The sequence below is a fragment of the Elgaria multicarinata genome, chromosome 19 (genome assembly GCF_023053635.1).
Source record: "Elgaria multicarinata webbii isolate HBS135686 ecotype San Diego chromosome 19, rElgMul1.1.pri, whole genome shotgun sequence".
Classification (NCBI taxonomy): Eukaryota; Metazoa; Chordata; class Lepidosauria; order Squamata; family Anguidae; genus Elgaria; species Elgaria multicarinata.
Genome location: NC_086189.1, coordinates 1,792,541 through 1,810,754, shown reverse-complemented (window position 1 = coordinate 1,810,754; position 18,214 = coordinate 1,792,541). Strand labels below are relative to the sequence as shown.

General features: G+C 46.2%; 1 protein-coding gene across 9 annotated transcripts in view; it reads left to right on the top strand.

Annotated features, from left to right (window-relative positions):
* Positions 1 to 18,214, top strand: part of GRIN1 (glutamate ionotropic receptor NMDA type subunit 1) — an 89,136-nt gene that overhangs the window by 22,131 nt on the left and 48,791 nt on the right. For 7 of the 9 annotated variants that reach the window (XM_063144443.1, XM_063144441.1, XM_063144440.1 and 4 more), the window contains exons 2-8: positions 1,323 to 1,457; positions 4,066 to 4,242; positions 10,888 to 10,950; positions 11,802 to 11,902; positions 14,089 to 14,210; positions 14,545 to 14,719; positions 15,785 to 15,929. In XM_063144443.1, the coding sequence (XP_063000513.1) occupies positions 1,323 to 1,457; positions 4,066 to 4,242; positions 10,888 to 10,950; positions 11,802 to 11,902; positions 14,089 to 14,210; positions 14,545 to 14,719; positions 15,785 to 15,929 (918 nt within the window). The remainder of the gene's footprint in view (positions 1 to 1,322; positions 1,458 to 4,065; positions 4,243 to 10,887; positions 10,951 to 11,801; positions 11,903 to 14,088; positions 14,211 to 14,544; positions 14,720 to 15,784; positions 15,930 to 18,214) is intronic. The other 2 variants (XM_063144448.1, XM_063144442.1) reach the window with 1 other exon arrangement.

The window sequence follows — 18,214 nt, the reverse complement described above, 5'->3', positions numbered from 1 at the left end:
GGCAGCTCGCTCCCTCCAAGTGCTGGGGGAGCCTCACAAGCAGGGCATTTTTTCCATGGTGCCGCGTCCTGGCACCGGCTCACAGAGAGGGATGGGGACTTGGGGGGCAGGGGAGAGCACAGGGGCTGGGACCTCCGAGCCCCCCCTTTCCCCTCCTCGTTGCTTCGCTCTCCAGCAGCGCCCCCGCGACCACCACCATCCCTCTTTCTTCTCCCGCCAACCCCCCAGTAGCTGGCACTCTTCTGGCCCAGAGAGGGTCACCTCGCGCGCAAAGAAGGGGCAGGGCGCACACGTGTGCTTTCGCCAGCCTGAGATGGCCGGGTGTGTGGGGACTGAGAGAGGGGTGAGCAAGGAGAAGGGTGAATTTCTCGGTACTGACAGGCTAATGTCTTGACTGAATGACTGCCGTATGAAGGGTGCCTCGCACGTGTGAATGCTCCTGCACTGCACTGCACTACAAAAAATAATAATTCAGGAGATAAATCGCTGTTGCTGCTGCAGTGTGATGCTCTTTACCTAAATTTGAATCAATGAAAATTTGGGTTTATATTTAATGAGGAGCAATCCTGTTGTCGTATAGACGGGGGGGGGGGGGGGCTTAGAGTATCTCTTGTCAGGCCAGAACTTTCAGGTTACAGCTAAAGTGGCTAGATTTTGTTCAGCAGGCATAATCTGTTGTAGAGAGGTGATAAATTAACATTGTTCAATGTTGGGTTTTCTCATGTTTTCTTCTGTTGTTGCTTGTATATTTTGACTTTTAATCTCTCAATTTTAACTTTACTGTTGTTTTTTAACTGTTTTCATTGTTCATTTGTTCTGATATGCTGGTTATTTTACTGTAATAAACTTGATTGATTGAATGCAAGCTAGCAAAAATAAAATAGGTCCACAAGTTTGAGTGGAAAAGATCTGCTGATGAATGAAACTGATTGGCTAATGCCTGTCCTTCTCTCTTTTAAAAATGTTTGTGGGCTATTTCTTTTCAATGATGCTAAATAGCTCATCTTGTATGTGGCACTTTGAAAATGCACTTGCAAAAGGCTGCAACCTCCCTGAAGTGTGGAGCAAGGGGCACTATTTGATTCACTAGCATTACATCATGTAATCTGTGTAGCCAGGTGGAAGCAGGGTGAAGAACTCACAGCAACGTCTGTTTAAATGTACCATTGCCTTCACTCACAGACGCCTCCTATCGAGTCATGCAGCACTCCTAGGCAACTGTCCATTTCATCAAACCCCTAACAGCTGTCAGTGGTGGATATTCACGGGGTTCTGGCGCAGGTGATGTCTGTGAATTAATATTGGTCTGCTATATCCTACAGGTCTATGCCATTTTAGTGAGTCACCCACCAGCTCCAAACGACCACCTAACACCAACGCCTGTGTCATACACAGCTGGATTCTACAGGATCCCTGTCATTGGGCTGACAACGCGCATGTCCATATATTCAGATAAGGTAACTAAGTGATTTATTTATTTTATTATTTACTTAGTTACTACTTTTAAACCAATTAATAACCAAAGTTTTCTCAGTAGTGTACAATATATTAAAAACAAAATACAAATATTAAAATAAAAACTGTGCTGAATAAAATTAAGATAAAACTAACAGCATTGAATAAAACCATTTCAGTGCATAAAACGTAATTAAAACCAGCAGCAGGGCAAAGTACTAAAAGCAGTTTAGTGCCTCCCCCCTTTTATTTGCTTTGTTCACCATTTAGAGCCCGATGAAGAATTCTGGAGAATTCAAAAGCCTGCACACTATTTTGTGACCTTTGGGTTAGCCTAGTGAAGATATTACTCTAATATGGATTTTGGCATTTTTCTGATGGCCAACACAGCTACCTTTGCTTTTTGTTCCTCTTAAAAGAGACATCTGCCCAAGTCCTTTCTCACATAGAGGGATGGGATGCCTCTTCTTCTAAGGGGCATCTAAGGCCGTTTCTACACCTGCATTTTTTCCAGGGATCATCCCTGTGCATGCAAATGACACACAAGGGATCCCGGGAGCAGGCAGGAACAATCCCTCCATTTTTCTGGGATAATCCTTAGGTATAGAAAGGGCCTATAAAGAAACAAAGTATGGGTTGAATAATTTAAAGGAGAGGACATTTGGCAGCAGCTGGCACAGTGGCAGAGTTGGACGAGCAAAGAGAAAGAAGGAAGGCAGATGCAGATCCAGAGACTCAGTCTAGAATCTATAAATTAGGGCAGCCTGCTGGAGGGATCAACAATGTCTCCCTGCAGAATGCTCAGTGCTACCCGTTCTCCTCCCCAACCCCAGATTAATTTTCAATGGGCTGTTCCTAAGGCTGATCTACATGCCATTGGATGGGTTCCTGCCCCTCCCAGGCAGTTCTTTAGCTCAAGCAAACACACACAGCCTCTCCTCCAAACCACACAGCAACGGCAGGAGCAGGGTTCTGGCTGAGCGGTGCCTGGATACTGGAGCTCCTTCTGTGGCGCAGGAGGGGGAGACTGGTTCTGCTTGTAGATTGGCCGTGGTTTCATGCCATGGGAAGCAATGTTGGAGGGAGCAGAAAGAACATCTTGCCCTTACATCATCCCTCTGGTTTTAAAGCAGCACCCAGGCTGCTGCCCTGGGAACACTGAGGTAAGCCAGTCATTTAAAGCTTACCTGCATTCTAGAAAAAAGGTATGGAACTTTAAAAAGAGCATCTGAAGCTGGGTTGGATAGTGGGGGGAGGTATTTGTTATGACCAGGAGAAGAGCCAGGTCCCTGCTGCTGCCGCCCAGTCTAGCGGTCCATCTGAAGTGGGGCATGAAAGCTACAGCCCCCTCCCACTAGCAACTGCCTCTCCAAATGGAAGCTCTTTCTGTTCCATCATCATGGCTAACAACCATTGACTGGCTCTTCTCCATGAATTTGTCCAATCCATCTAAGCTACTAGCTATCACTACCTGTTTTGGGAGCAAATTCCATAATTTAATTAAGCATTATGTAAATGTATTTTCTGTAATTTTGAAAACCTCACATTGCCTTACCCCCTGCTTAAGGTTGCTTCCACTTTAGAGCCCTTTACCTTTTCTGTAATCATCTGGACTCAGAATTAAAGCAGAAGTTCCACATCACATTGAATACTATCCAACAAGTACCTGGCCATGGCCAAGATCCTTCTAAAATGGGCCTGTTCAGACAACCCTGCTAACACTTTTGCGGCAAATAGTTATTGAACATGTTTAAACCATGATTATGTAGCCACCATGTCTAGTAATGATTCAAACGACACGCTAATTCATAATGTTTAGCTCAAAATGCTTAACCACGGTGGCTTAGCATGCCATCTGAAACAGGGTCAATGTTTCCCACAAATCCCATTCAGTGAACGTTCTTCACTAGCTTTTTCAAAAAGATCCTGTTTGCATCTTCTGCTGACTTTACTGCTTTCTGTTGATTGTGGCTGGGAATTACTGATGACTAATTGCCCCTTGAATAGTCTCTCAATTCTCAGTTTCTGTTCCCACAGGTGGGATGGGGAACTTTAATTATTGGTATCCCTGCATTTCCCCCCTTTTATTTGCATAATAAAATAGTGCTCTTTCACTTTTTTAAAATGAAAAGAAAAAATTACAGGAAACAAGTAATTAAATCCTTTCACACATGCACGCACACACACAAAACCTTCTATGGGAATAGAAACCAACACTTGGACAACTAAGCCAGGCTATTCACAGAAAAGTTAAGAGGTTATTTATCATGAATCCACCAGCTGTGACCAACCAGAAAAAATAAAATTAGCAAATAAGATATTCTTAAAAGCACAGGAGCCCTGAAAAATATCAACAGTGCTTTGCATACTGAGCAAGTTAGTGCTGTAATTTTATTTTTTTGTAAGTAAATCTTGCTGTAAACTAGCACTGGAAAAAACACTGAAATGTAACAATTTGTAAACAATTTTGTCTAGATTCTCCATAAAAATGCCAATTCCAGAGAAAAGAGGTAGTGCAGTAGCAATCTAAACAGAAAAAAAGTCACACATTTTAGCCTTTCCCCATAGAGCGGACGCTTGGACCTCTCAGTTCTTTTGCTCTTTCCCCAGAGTATCCACTTGTCTTTCCTGCGCACTGTTCCCCCTTACTCCCACCAGTCCAATGTCTGGTTTGAGATGATGCGCTTTTACAAGTGGAACCACATCATCCTCATCGTCAGTGATGACCACGAGGGGCGGGCTGCTCAAAAGAAACTGGAGACCCTCTTGGAAGAGAAAGAATCCAAGGTCAGTATCACACATGTCCTGCTGTCTAAAATGATGTTGATATGACAAAATCTTTTAAAGTCTCAGGCTTGTTGTATGTACGTAGATTTCTGTATGTAAAACACCTTCTTTCTTCCCATTGTTAACATGACTAACATTATGCTTTAAGCATCAACAGTGTCTCTTGAGTAGTACCTGACAAAAGTTTGTACTCTTATTCATTTCACTTGCTTTGCCATGGTCGAAAATCTCCTACATTAAAAAAACCAAAAACAAACAAAGAAAAACCAGCAGCGACAACTGTGAAATGAGGAGAAGCATAACCTGGAGCTCTGCAAATCCCCATCCCTCGAGGACAGGGGCTCACTCTCAAGGGCGACAAGGGTGCACCGTGGGGGGGTGGTCTGGGTCTGCAGCAGGCCACATGGGGGTGCTGAAATGGTCACCTCCAGCATGCCTTGGGCCACTCCAGCAGCTCATTAGTCCCCCGCTGGCAGATGGTGGCTATAATATATTTATTTAAACATGCTTGACAGATCGTGGGAAATGCCTAATGACACTTCAAAGGCTAGAATTTCCCCCCTCCTCATCACTCCAGGTGCAGAATAATATATGCAAATATGTGCATCATAATATTATTTATTTATTACATTTATACCCTACCTTTTCCCCTCTGGCAAGGAACCAAAGGCAGCATTTGTAGTTCCCCTCCTCCTCCTCTTCATTTTATCTTCACAACAATTCTGTGAGATAGGATAGGCTGAGAATCAGAGACTGGCCCACGTCACCCTGTGAGTTTCATGGCTAAGTGGGGACTTGAACCCGGGTCTCCCACTCTAACCACTATTTCACACTGGTTCTTAGGCTTTGTCTTTGCTTGGGCAACAGATCTCCTGGCCGTGTCTCTCTAGGGACACGGTACCTCCACTTTTCAGCTGCCTCACTTGTTCCCCAGTCTCTCTGCCTGCGTGACTTCCCAGTCTTAGTTAGGCCTCCAGCAAATTCCTCCCTTTGAGTTCCTTCTGAGCTCTGGCCCTGCCTCCCTAGGATTTGTACCCCCTGCTTTCCTAGCTGCCCATGTTGTAGCACTGAGAGTGCCTCTCCCATATTCATTCTATTAAAAAGTCCAATCAAGCTGACTTCTAAAAAGAGAACACCCTCCTTATCTGCACTTCAAAGGGTGAAAAGAGACATTTTGGCAGACTGGTTTATAAGGCAAAGGGGCTCTTTTCAAGCCCAGAATATGGTAAATTACAGCATGGATATGAAATACCCCCATTCTACGAATTTCTCTAGAACTGCTATTAACATGCTTGCTCCATCATCTCCACACACAAGTTTTTCTGATTTATTGGGTAGGAAAGTCAGAGCTGATTTACACAAGCGCCATTCAGATTGCAAGGGGAAATCACAGGATTCTGTGCTTTCCTGCAAATAAAGAAAGCCCTCCCTACACACAGAAGACTAGTACAGCAGGCAGAAGACCAACCTTGAAATCCTCTCCAGGGAAAGCTAGTTTTCTGTGTGTAGGGAGGTTTTGTCTATATGAGGGGGCATTTAAACATGAGGCCATGCCCTGCCCCACTCCTTGAAACATGAATCCCTCTGCTGCAAGTCTTGATTTGAGGGCCAGTGGAAGAAGGCAGCAACCAAGAGCTAGCCTGGCCTCTTTTTACGAGCTTATTTGCCCTTACAAGACGGGCACAGGTCAGTGCTGAGTTGAATCTGTTTGGCCTGAAACTGCCTGCAGTGGTTATGTGGGAAACATCCAAACAGGTGGCTGGCTCAAGAGCAACGCTCTGTAGCTATAAAACAGCTAAAATAGTAGTAGCAGTAGTAGTAGTAGTAGTAGTAGTAGTAGTAGTAGTAGTAGTGCCACTTCTATAGAGGCCAAGGATTCAAACCAGCAAATGAGCTTCTGCATTCTTTTCCTCCAGAGTCCCAAGCCACGACCTTCTCTCTTCCACCTCTCCTTGCATTTGCTGCTCTCCTGGCCAGCAGCTTTCTTGGGAGCCCTGTTCCCTTTACTAGGGCCTTGGGCTTGTCTATATGCCCTGTATACCTTGTGGTGGTTGTGCAGTGGCACTGCATTGCTTATATGATGCAGCCACCACAGGCTTTCCCCCTAAAACTGCACTTTTAAAAAGTCACTGACTTACTGCAACTTTTTCCTTTACTTCAAGGTCACCACCTTCTTTGCTCTGTTTGTTGATGTGACCTTGCTTCAGAATGAGGCTGGGGGAATTCCAGGGGTGACTCAATGCCCAGGGTACGTCAGGGACATGCAGGAAGGCCAGGCAGGGGACCGCCAGAAAGCCCATGCTTCCTCCTGCCATGGAGATTTGCCACTCCCACCCCACAGTTGTGATGCCACAGGGTGTTGAGGGAACAAGCAGCAAAGCAACGTTGTCAACACACACACACTGCCTGTCCCTTTGTGGCATGAGGGCAGACCAGCTTAAGATTGCCACAGGCATCAGCACCACCATGACCTATGAGAAGCCTAATCCAGGCTCTCCAACCATAATTCACAGATGAAAATGCAGCAGGTGGATGGGGAGAGAAGTGCTTGTCCCTATTCTTATAGGAAGGGTCACTGCCCAAGTTCTCCTCCCTTCCCAGCCACCCCCATTACAAACAGAGGCTGCCCTCCTCCTCCACTGGTTCACTATGCAGCAGTTTCTGCTCTCCATAGATTTAAAGCAAATATGGTTCTTGTTCTTTTTATTAAAGATATACTGGAAAAACATAGTTGTCCAGCAATGTTGTCAAAAGTTCAAAATATACCTCAGCAGTTGCAATGTGTATGAAATGCAGGCTGTGTGCTGCATGGTGGCGCCTTAATGCTCACAAGTGTGCAAACATGCACAGGCACATGAGCATGAAGATACATTCCACACAGAAATCTAACTTCAGGAAACTGAACCCAAACAATGAGAACACATGTAGCAATTCACACTAACTGCAACATTTTAATAAGGCATCTCCCAAATGCAAGAACAAGAAGAAAACAGTGACGGTGATAGATTACAGACAGGGAGGGAACAAAATGTATGGGACTCTTCCTGGTAGACAGAAACAGGTGGAGCAGATTGTTTATCTTTTAACTACTGACATAACTAAATGAAAATAAAGCTTCAATCCTGAAGCTGCCATCTACTGTTGAATATGGAAAGCCCAAATTTGTTTTTTTCATACCCCACACCACAATGACCTCAAAAGTTTTTAGAATGGGGAAAATGCTAGTGTTGTCAGTCACCAGAAGGAGAAGCTGGACAGAGGTGGTGGTGGTGGTGGGAGTACGTTAGAGAAAGGAACAAGCCAAGACTTCTGGGTTCTTTCCAGGCAAGGGCAAAGGTTCACACCTTCTCCTTACAAGCACCATAGGGCTGGTGGTTGGGGGCCAGAGGAAGGGGAGAAGTCCAGGAGGGGACAGGGTTGGCCCCTGGGCTAGAGGTTCAACTAATAGCTCAACTGTTAGCCCTGCTCTAACAGCTGCTTTCAAAACATCACTCCCTGAGCTTCTCTACCTGGGTTATTGGTTATTCACAGAAGTTTACTGGTTATTCAAATCGTCAACCTCCAGCACCTCTCCTGTAGTTTCCAACTATTTCCATGGCTTGATTTGAAATGGAAATAATGAGCTAGTAAAAAGAAGCGGTTTGGATCAGTTTAGATTTGTCCATGTAAAGTGGATGTGGCGCTATAACACCTAATAGCTGTGTAATGAAACATGCATGTAAAGAGCCTGTCTTAATCCCACGAAGACTCCAGAGGCAAAAACCCCGGTGAAATTGTGGGATAAAAAGCCTCTGTGTGGAGAAGCCCATTTTGATGTTCCTCGTGAGGGTTACAAGCACATTTGGTATTTTGTTTTGAATGGGAAGACCAGATTCTTAAGTGATGCCAGTTCTCCTTTACAGCCCTATCCTTGAACATGCTGACTCAGAAGCATTTATTTATTTATTTATTTATTAAACTTATATACCGCTCCTATAGCCAGGGCTCTCTGGGCGGTTTACAGAAATTCTAAAATTGAGGTAAAAACAAGTATACAAAATTTAAAATTCTAAAACACAGAACATACACACATAAAGCATTAAAAACCGATTAAAAACTAAACATGTGGGTAATTAGGATGTGCCGCCATAAGCCTGGGCAAAGAGGAAAGTCTTAACCTGGCGCCAGAAGGATAGCAGCGTTGGCGCCAGGCGAGCCTCATCAGGGAGATCATTCCACAGTCTGGGGGCCACCACCGAAAAGGCCCTATCCCTTGTTGCCACACTCCGAGCCTCTCTCAGAGTAGGCACCCGGAGGAGGACCTTAGATGTTGAATGTCGTGACCGGGTATATTCACGTCGGGAGAGGCGTTCCGTCAGGTATTGTGGTCCCAAGCTGTGTAAGGCTTTATAGGTCAAAACCAGCACCTTGAATTGGGCTCGGAAACATACAGGCAGCCAGTGCAAGCGGACCAGAGCAGGTGTTATATGGTCGAACCTTCTGGTTCCCGAAATCAATCTGGCCGCTGCATTTTGCACGAGCTGCAGCTTCCGAACCGTCTTCAAAGGCAGCCCTACGTAGAGCGCATTGCAGTAAACTAACTTGGAAGTTACCAGAGCATGGACAACTGAAGCCAGGTTATCCCTGTCTAGATAGGGGCATAGCTGGGCCACCAACCGGAGTTTGTAGAAGGCACTCCGTGCCACTGAGGTCACCTGAGCCTCAAGTGACAATGATGGGTCTAAAAGAACCCCCAAGCTACGAACCTGCTCCTTCAGGGTGAGTGCAATCCCATCCAGAACTGGTAGAAGCATGTCCCAATGTGTACAATGGGGCTTATTTACTGGAACAGTAATCTCCCAAACTTCTAAGAGCTGAGGAGGCACTGTTTCCTCTTGATTAAAAGGGGGTGGGGGACAACACAGCTTACTCCTGAAAAGGTCTTACCTTTCAGTATATATTTGAGTATAAATGACCCTCCTTTGAAGGTGCAGACCCACAGTGTTTCTGCATGAGAATTGCAAGATAAGAATCATTAATCTTCCAGATTGCAAGAGGCAAGCGCAGAATACAGACTCATCCAAAGAAGCCACAGACAGGCAGGTTCTTCTGTGGGTGGCTAATTCTGTTCCATTTCTGCCATTGGGAATGACTGAATTATCCACTTATATCCAATGAAGAGATGCCAGCCTCTAGGGGAGGCTAATTCGATGGAAGGTGACAGACCAGAGCAGTGAATTGTGCAGAGACGCAGCAGGCAGCCTCCTCTTTCGATGCTGCTTTGTACTCATTTGAGCCTTACATTCTTGACAGCAGAATCTTAAGCATTACTTATTCCCTTTTAATTTAACGCACATAGGACTGCAGCCTTCCTTGGCTTATTTCTTCTAGGGCACTTGCAGTCCTCTCCTGGTGCATAACTGTACTCCACACACAATCTTGATTATTCATTTTTTAGCAATTCTGTTTCGTAATAGGCCCTGGCATGAACTTAGATGGCTTTAAAAAATAACAAAAGGGGGTTAGACCTATTCATGGAGGTCAGGTCTGTTATCCACAATAGTTAACTGATCTATGGAACCTCCATGTTCAGAGGCAGTAAACCTCTGAATGTCAGATACTGGAGAACAACTGAAGGGCACAGCTGTTTTCTTCAGGCTTTCCTTGTACTTTTCTGGACACATTTGGAAAGAGAATGCAGGACTACAGGGACTGTCCTTTGTCTGATTCAGAAGAGCTGCTGTCATATTCCTCCCTCCCTCCCTCTCTCTGAAAGCTAGAACAGAAAGGAAAGGAGAAGGAATGCTCTGTTTTGTCTCTGGTACACACCTGTATCCACCTCTCTCCTTCTTTTCTTTTACCTCTGTCTGAATACAAACAAGCTTTTCACAAGTGACAACTTACCTCGTTGTTGTGCATATGTTGCCAAGCAGCACAGAGAATTTTACCATGCTTCCCTGGACTCCAGTCAGGTATAAGGGCATGGCCAAATTCTCCCTGCTAATACATGTGCACCCTATGGAAACATGCTACTTTATGAATTTATTTATTTTATTTATTTATTACATTTATATACCGCCCTACAGCCGAAGCTCTCTGGGCGGTTTACAAAAGCTTAAAACAGTAAACATTAAAAGTATACAAAAAATTAAAAAACATCAGAGACAGAAAAACAACAGTATAAAAACAGCAACATTTGTTTTATTTTATTTATTTATTTATTACATTTTTATACCGCCCAATAGCCGAAGCTCTCTGGGCGGTTCACAAAAATTAAAACCATTAAGAACATAATAAAACATCCAACAATCTAAAACATCCATTTAAAACAACAGCATGGTTGAGTGTATTCACCCAATCACTTGGGGAAACAGGAGAAAGGGAGAGAAAGGCGCAGCAAGTGAGGTGGGAAAGGAGAGGAGAGGAGACAGGAGTAGGTTTGCCTTCAGCACCGCTAGTTGTCAACCACCACGTAACAGTTCCATCCTAGTGCAAGGAGAATTCCCCCTCATGGGCTTTGCGTGCTCCAGGGTTATCAAGTCCCCTTTTCGCAAACAGTGGAGGAGGAGTTGGATATTGGATTGCTTTACTACACGTCATTTTTTTTCAACTGTTTATAATATTCTTCTGTGTCTACATATTTTTTCTGTGCACATTATTCATCAGAGTAAAAAAAGGAACTATGACAGCCTCGAACAACTATCCTATGACAACAAGCGAGGACCCAAGGTATATTTGCATGGACAATGCACGCCGCCCACCAACCTAACTAGCAAAATGATGAACTTGGCCACAGGCACAAAAAAATGTTAATTTTATAAAAGAAAAGAAAAAAAAGAAAAATCTCTATATCAAACAAGCGAGCAAACTCCATGTTTTTGGTAGCACGTTCTTTTATGTTGGGATAAGTTTGGTTTGACCTTGAGAATGGAAACGTAGCAAGCCAGCCCTGGAAACATTTCTTTTGGAGACATGCATGTAAAGCAATAATTAACTTGCAAGTTTTTTTTTTCTTTCTTTCTTGGACAATTGAACCAATCCCTTCCTGCTATCCCTTCCCCCTCTTCCCCCCTGAAAGGAAACAGTTCCTTGGTGTGAAACGCTCACTTTGATTCCCCCACCCCCTTTGGAGGTGAACCTTGTGCATTTTTTTAATTTTTCAGTTCCCGTCGTTTTTTGTTTTTTTTTTGGTTTTTTTTTGAAAAACAACACTGGTTTGAGTTTTCAATTGCATTGCAAAATAAATGAATATATATACCTATATATGCCTTTTTCCTGTTTCCTATACAAATGCACGCCTCTCCTTTGGGTCTTGAGTGACTTCAGTTTGCATGCACAGTGCAAAACATTAAAAAAAGATTTAGAGAGAAAAAAATATCAAAAGAAAGGGGGAAAAAAACCTAAGAGAAAAAGAAAAGAAAGAAAAAAAGAGAAAAGAAAAGAAAAACGACTTAGCTACCCATCCTTTCCATACCTAGCAGTGCTTTGAAAGAGTTAAGGAACTCTTTCCTAGAAAGCATGGCTCTCACCCAAAAGTGTTTGGCGATCACACTGACCTGCTTTGCTCACACGAATTACAGGCTGAGAAGGTGCTTCAGTTTGAACCTGGAACAAAAAACGTGACTTCACTGCTCCTGGAAGCCAAGGAACTGGAAGCCCGGGTGATTATCCTCTCAGCAAGGTGAGCCCTGTGCCTTAAGCACGCAGGCTGGAAGCACTGTTTTGGGTGGGGGCGTGGATGGGTGAGTCCCCTCTGTGTTCAATGGGGCTTACTCCCTAGTAGGTTCAGGGCTGCAGCTTCAGTTACCTTCAATGCTGAATTTTAACTTTTGAATTTTAACTAATTATAAATTGAAGTTCACTTGCCAAAAAAGAACAGACAAGGTCTTGTTGGTCAGCTTTTAGGCCACTGTTCTAAGAATTAATTTATCAAGAGCAATAGTTTCACTATACCATTCTATACTTCCTAATAAAATTAAAATATAGGCACATCACCTGTCAATCATCTGAGAGTCTTCACACTGATTGGACAGAACACTCAAAGGCAGGAGAGAGAGAGAGAGAGAGAGAGAGAGAGCGCTCTCCATAGCCTGGGGTTGCTGACCATCAGATAACTTGCCTGCCATTTTGGTATTTTTGCCCCAGGCTCCACAGCAAATATTTTCTGGTGTAAATGCCATCTTTTGTGCCAGAGGGAGGTTAAAATGTGCTTTTCCTATGGATGCTATACTTTGATTTGCTGGGTTCCACCACGCCATCATTGCCAAAAATTCATACGGCTCCACCCCTGCCCACTCACAACATGCTCTGCCTCTGCTGTAGCCCTGTCCCTTGACCCACTAGTGACCAGAACCCTCTCCCCACTCCTTCGCCCCTGCCCACTCCTTCCTGCCTTTATCTCCCCTTCGGTTCCTGCTCCTGTAACTCTTCCACCTGGAGCTGCTCTTGCTCATTCATTCTCTCTGCCCCCTGCCCTGGAATTCTCTCTCTGAATATGCATGTGTGTATGACACACCACACACACACACACACACACACACACACACACACAAACTTCTCTTTCACTCCCTCAAGCCTAACTTTCCCACAGTGCCTCTGGCCTAGCCCCTTAGTCTTCATTCCCAGCTGTAGCCAGGCTTAAGCACGGAAAGCCACATGGGCTCCCCCTCCTACTTCCCGGCATTATCTTCTTCCTTGTCTAATGGAGACTGTGCTCTCTCACCATGCCTGGCGTGTGGGTTTGCAGCATGGTACTCACATGATGCCGTGCCTGTCCTGCTGACACCCTGCCTCTTCCTTTTCCGTCTTTTCCTAGAACTCCTAAAGACTGGATTATTTTCCCTAAGCATTTTTAATGCACCCTTAAGCCTCTGTGTAGTGCTGTACTCTCATGTTTTCCTTTGTTGGGGGTGGGGGGGTGCTGAGACAGGAGTCTGGCTATTAGCTTGAATGGATTGCATCAGGTCCTGGCAGGGGAAAGCGATCTCTCCCAAGCCTCAATATAAGACCCAAACCTTGCATCCCAGGCTCAAAAGCATTTTTAAAATTGTACAATGCCCGAATCTCTGCAGAGACAGGATTGTACTCCCTTGATGCACCCAAAGAGCCAGACTAAGGGGTCGTTTCATTTTTGTAGGGCAGAGAGGCGGTCTGGTTAAAGTATTCATCTAACAGGACCTGCTTGTATATGTCTTGTTAAGGGGGTGAGGGAGCAACCAATGAACTGGAGGAAGGAAAAAAGGGGTGGGGTGGAGTGGAAGAGCAAACAATCGAAAGGGACCATAAGCTTGGCGCGCTTATGCACTGGAGGTAAAAAAAAGCAGAGACAAAGCGGGGAGGGGGATTACATGTGATGGAGCCCTGTGTAAGATGCTTGTGAGCAAGGCAGGAGCCAGACTTTTTTTACTCTTGAAACCTTGTAAAGCTCCATGCATGTGCAGCCTAAGTGGGCAGGTTCCTTCACAAACACATTTCATTGCTGGGTGTCTGCCATCTTGAACCCCTCACGAGAGGAACATGAACAGACAACTGGGCACCAGTCAAAAACATGTGGTCCCTGCTGAGCTGCACCCTTCTCTGCAAGATCGGATCAGAAGAGCCGATCTCTGAGTTCTTGACTTACACATCAGTTTTGAAGCCCTGCATCTTGAGGGAAAGGAGCAAGCCTCCCCTCCCCTCTCCCTTGTGCACCCTGCTGTGAAGAAGGCCTCATTGCAGTCACTCTGGGGTTTCCATATGCCTCCCACAAGGAGCCTTGCTGCAGTGATGGAGTCCCTGGGGACTCTGGCAGGCAGAGTGGTCCTCTGGGGTGAACAGAGAGGGAGGGTCAAGAGCTGTCCTGCCAGCGTACCCTTTGTTCTTTTCCAGTGAGGATGATGCTACAACCGTATACACGGCAGCAGCTAAAGAAAACATGACCGGTCCAGGCTACGTGTGGCTGGTGGGAGAAAGGGAGATCTCTGGCAATGCTCTGCGAAATGCCCCGGAAGGTACCTTCCCTCATTATCTTTCACCTGGTTTCACAGTGTGTAACTTATTCATGGAATTCATAGTTATAAGATGTGGTGAGGGCCAGTAGCTTAGATGGCTTTTAAAAACAAATAGACAAATTAATGATCTGTAGGCATTAGCCAGGAGAGCTCACTGGAGCCTCAGAGGCAGTGTACCTGCAAGGGCCAACGCCTGGCATTGGCCATCACCTTCTTACCCAGCTGGAAAGCCCCCAGAGACCTCTGGCTGCTGGGGACAGGATGCTGGCCTAGAGGGACCAGCATCCTGATCTCGGGGCAGGGCTCTTTTTACAATCTCCTCTCCTTCTTTCAGGGCTGATTGGTTTGCAGCTCATGAACGGGAAGAATGAGTCGGCCCACATCAGAGACGCGGTGGCTGTGGTGGCCCAGGCTGTGCACGACTTGTTTGAGAAAGAGAATATCACCGACCCGCCGAGGGGCTGTGTGGGGAACACCAACATCTGGAAGACGGGGCCCCTGTTCAAGAGGTAGCTGCTCTCCTAACTGAGCTTTGTCAGGCCACTCTGGAGAAGAGAAGCATCAGTGGGCCCTGCCTGCCATTGGTGGAAGCATCAGTGGGCCCTGCCTGCCATTGGTGGAAGCATCAGTGGGCCCTGCCTGCCATTGGTGGAAGCATCAGTGGGCCCTGCCTGCCATTGGTGGAAGCATCAGTGGGCCCTGCCTGCCATTGGTGGAAGGGCTCGACACCAGGTGGAGGCAGGAGAGCCTAGATAACGAGCTGGGAGGAGATGTGGGGTCTTGAGATGAGGGGGAGGCAGGGGACTGAGCAGAGAAGCTCCCCTTTTCATGTGAAGGAGCCAGCCCAGATTTCTTATTTATTTATTTATTTATTTATTTATTTATTTATTTATTTATTTATTTATTAATTACATTTCTATACCAATAGCTGGAGCTCTCTGGGCGGTTCACAAAAAATGGCTGAGCCCTCTAATAAAGTTACATTCTGAGGCCTAAACCCACTGTTGCACATTCAGTGCCACTTCATCTGCCTCCTTAATTCTTCTTCTGCTAGTCATGAGATAGGAGATGGAGCTGCCCAAGAGCTGCAGCTTCATTACTTCGCTTACCACACCCAATAAGCTTCCCAGCACTGGGTGCACACTTTGACACTCATCTCTCTACAGCCATAAGCGCTAGCAACTTGCATAAGGCAATTGGGGTCCCAACCCAGGGACAGGGCTCAGGAGATATGTGAGCTGTACTCCAGCACCCTCATTGCAGAAGGCTAGGGTTGTGATGTGATGGGTACTGCAGCTCCCAGCCCAGCAGGGAGCAAGTGCCAGAAAGAGCCAATATTGGTCCCAGTTTGGCCATACAATGTTTGGATCCCGCAGTCTGAGCCATTTGTCCCTACGGGGCTCCTGGGCCCGTCCAATCATTTTTCTTGCCTGCCTTTATGGGGCCACCTGGGCACTTGCCTCCACTCCTGAAACTTGTTTTTTAAAAAGTGAACACAGAACTTTGCTGTGCTCACCCACAGCCTTGCCTCAAGGTCACAGAGTGGCCATTTCAGAACCTACCCTTCTTTCTAGGGTGCTGATGCAGACCAAGTACGCAGAGGGAGTTACTGGCAGGGTGGAGTTCAATGAAGATGGAGACCGGAAATACGCCAACTACAGCGTCATGAATCTGCAGAACAGCAAATTGGTGCAAGTCGGAGTCTACAACGGTAGTCGTGTACGTCTGTCCCTCAGCAGAAGCCATGGGTGGTGTTGGCCCAAGCCCCTTCCCATCTCTCAGAGCACATGCAGGAGTACGAGTGGAAATGTTACTCTTTGCATCACTCCTGACAGGAGGGTGCCCATAGCTCTGGGTTTGGGGGAGGGGTGGGGATCACAGAATTATAGAGTTAGAAGGGGGCATTTAGGCCATCAAGACCAATCCCCTGCGTAGTGCCATAATCCTAATTATGCATTCCTAATTGATGCCTGCCCAGTCTCTGCTTGAATACCTCCAGTGACAGAGAGCCCACCACCTCTCTTGGCACTTCATTCCATTGTCTGACTGCTCTGACCGTTAGGAAGTTTTTCCGGATGTTCAACCAAAATCTGCCTTCCTGTAGCTTAAGCCTTTTATTTGGGGTCCTGGGCAGAGAAAGACAGGTTGCTTACCTGTAACTGTAGTTCTTCGAGTAGTCATCTGTGCGGTCACACATATGGGCTCTGTGCCTGCGCGGGGCCAGCTTCGGAAACTTCACTAGCTGAAAATCTTTTTAGGCAGGAACCCCTCCCCCACTGTCCACTGAGCATGCTCAGGGGTTCCCGCCCTATCCCCTCAGTTCCTGAAACCGCCTAAACAGTCTCACTGAGGTGAACCACCAGGTAATCAAGAAATGACACCATAGTGGGGACGGTGGGAGGGTTGTGTGACTGCACAGATGACCACTCGAGGAACTACAGTTACAGGTAAGCAACCTGTCTTTCTTCTTCGTGGTCTCTGTGCATCACACATATGGGCAAATAACAAGCTGACTTACCGGAGGTGGGTGGTGTCAGATGATGGATGAAATTCACAGAATTGCCGATAAGACGGCACGCCAAAAAGCACAGTCTCTACGTGCCCTGATGTCCAGGCGGTAGTGACTGGCGAAGGTCAGAGGTGTTGACCATGTAGATGCTTTGCAGAGGTCTGGTAGGGCAATACCTCTCTCAAAGGCTGTAGAAGTAGCCACTCCTCTCGTAGAGTGGGACCGTACTCTACCCTCCAACGGGAGGCCAGCGAGTTCATAGGCCAATTTAATTGTCTGAATAACCCAAGCAGATATTCTTGAAGGCCCTTTTGTTTGCCCCCGTAACAAACAAAAAGTCTTTGGGATCTCCGGAGGGTAGCAGTTCTGGACTGGTAGAAAGCGAGGGCACGTCTAACGACCAGTGTATGTAGAGTCAACTCAAGAGGAGATGTCAGCAAAGGGAAAAAACTTGGCAGTGTGATATCCTGCCCAAGGTGAAATGAAGAAACAACCTTTGGAAGAAAGGCTGGGTCCGGTCTGAGGACCACCTTGTCAGCATGAAACACCGTATAAGGTGAGTCTATACGGAGTGCTGCTAGCTCTGATGCACGTCTAGCAGACGTAATTGCAACTAGGAATGCCACCTTAAAAGTCAGCAATCGTAGATCTGTCTTTGCTAGTGGCTCAAAGGGTTTGGCAGACAACACCTTAAGTACCACAGAAAGGCTCCATTGGGGAACAAAGGAGCGAACTGGGGGGATGGTATTCTTCATACCCTTCATGAATCGTTTTACTAATGGGTGGATGAAGACTGAGCAACCCTGAACCCATTGGTGTGAAGCAGAGATTGCTGCCAGGTACACTCTACGTGACGAGAATTTAAGCCCTTTTTTGAATAAAGAAAAAAGGAAGGCAAGAACGGTGGCAATTGGTGCTGAAAAGGGGTTCTCATTCCTGGTGAGGGCAAAGGAAGAGAAAATCTCCCACTTATTGGAGTATGATTTCCTAGTCGCTGGTTTTCTAGCTGCTAGGATGATGTTCCACACATCAGTGGGCAAGGCTTGGCTGTCTAACGCTGCTTTATCCTCCATGCCGTTAGGTTCAGTGATCTGACATCCGGGTGGAAGATGAGTCCCTTCTCTTTGGAGATCAGATTGTGGCAGTTTGATGTACTCCGGCTGAGGATAGTTTGAGAAGCAGTGTGAACCACGGCTGCCTTGGCCACCAAGGTGCTATTAGTATGGCGTTGGAATTGTCCCTGCGTAACTTCACAATAACTCTGGAGAGAAGAGGTATTGGAGGGAACAGATACAGGAGTTGCCCTGCCCAAGGCCTTTCGAAGGCGTCCCCTAGGGACGCTTGTCCGTGACCTGCCCAAGTGCAGAAGCGGCTGCAGATGGCGTTCTCTGGTGACACGAAGAGGTCTATCGAAGGCTGTCCCCATGTCTTGAAGATCATCATGAGTACAGATCTTGTCATTTGCCACTCGTGTGTGTCCACGAAAGTGCGGCTG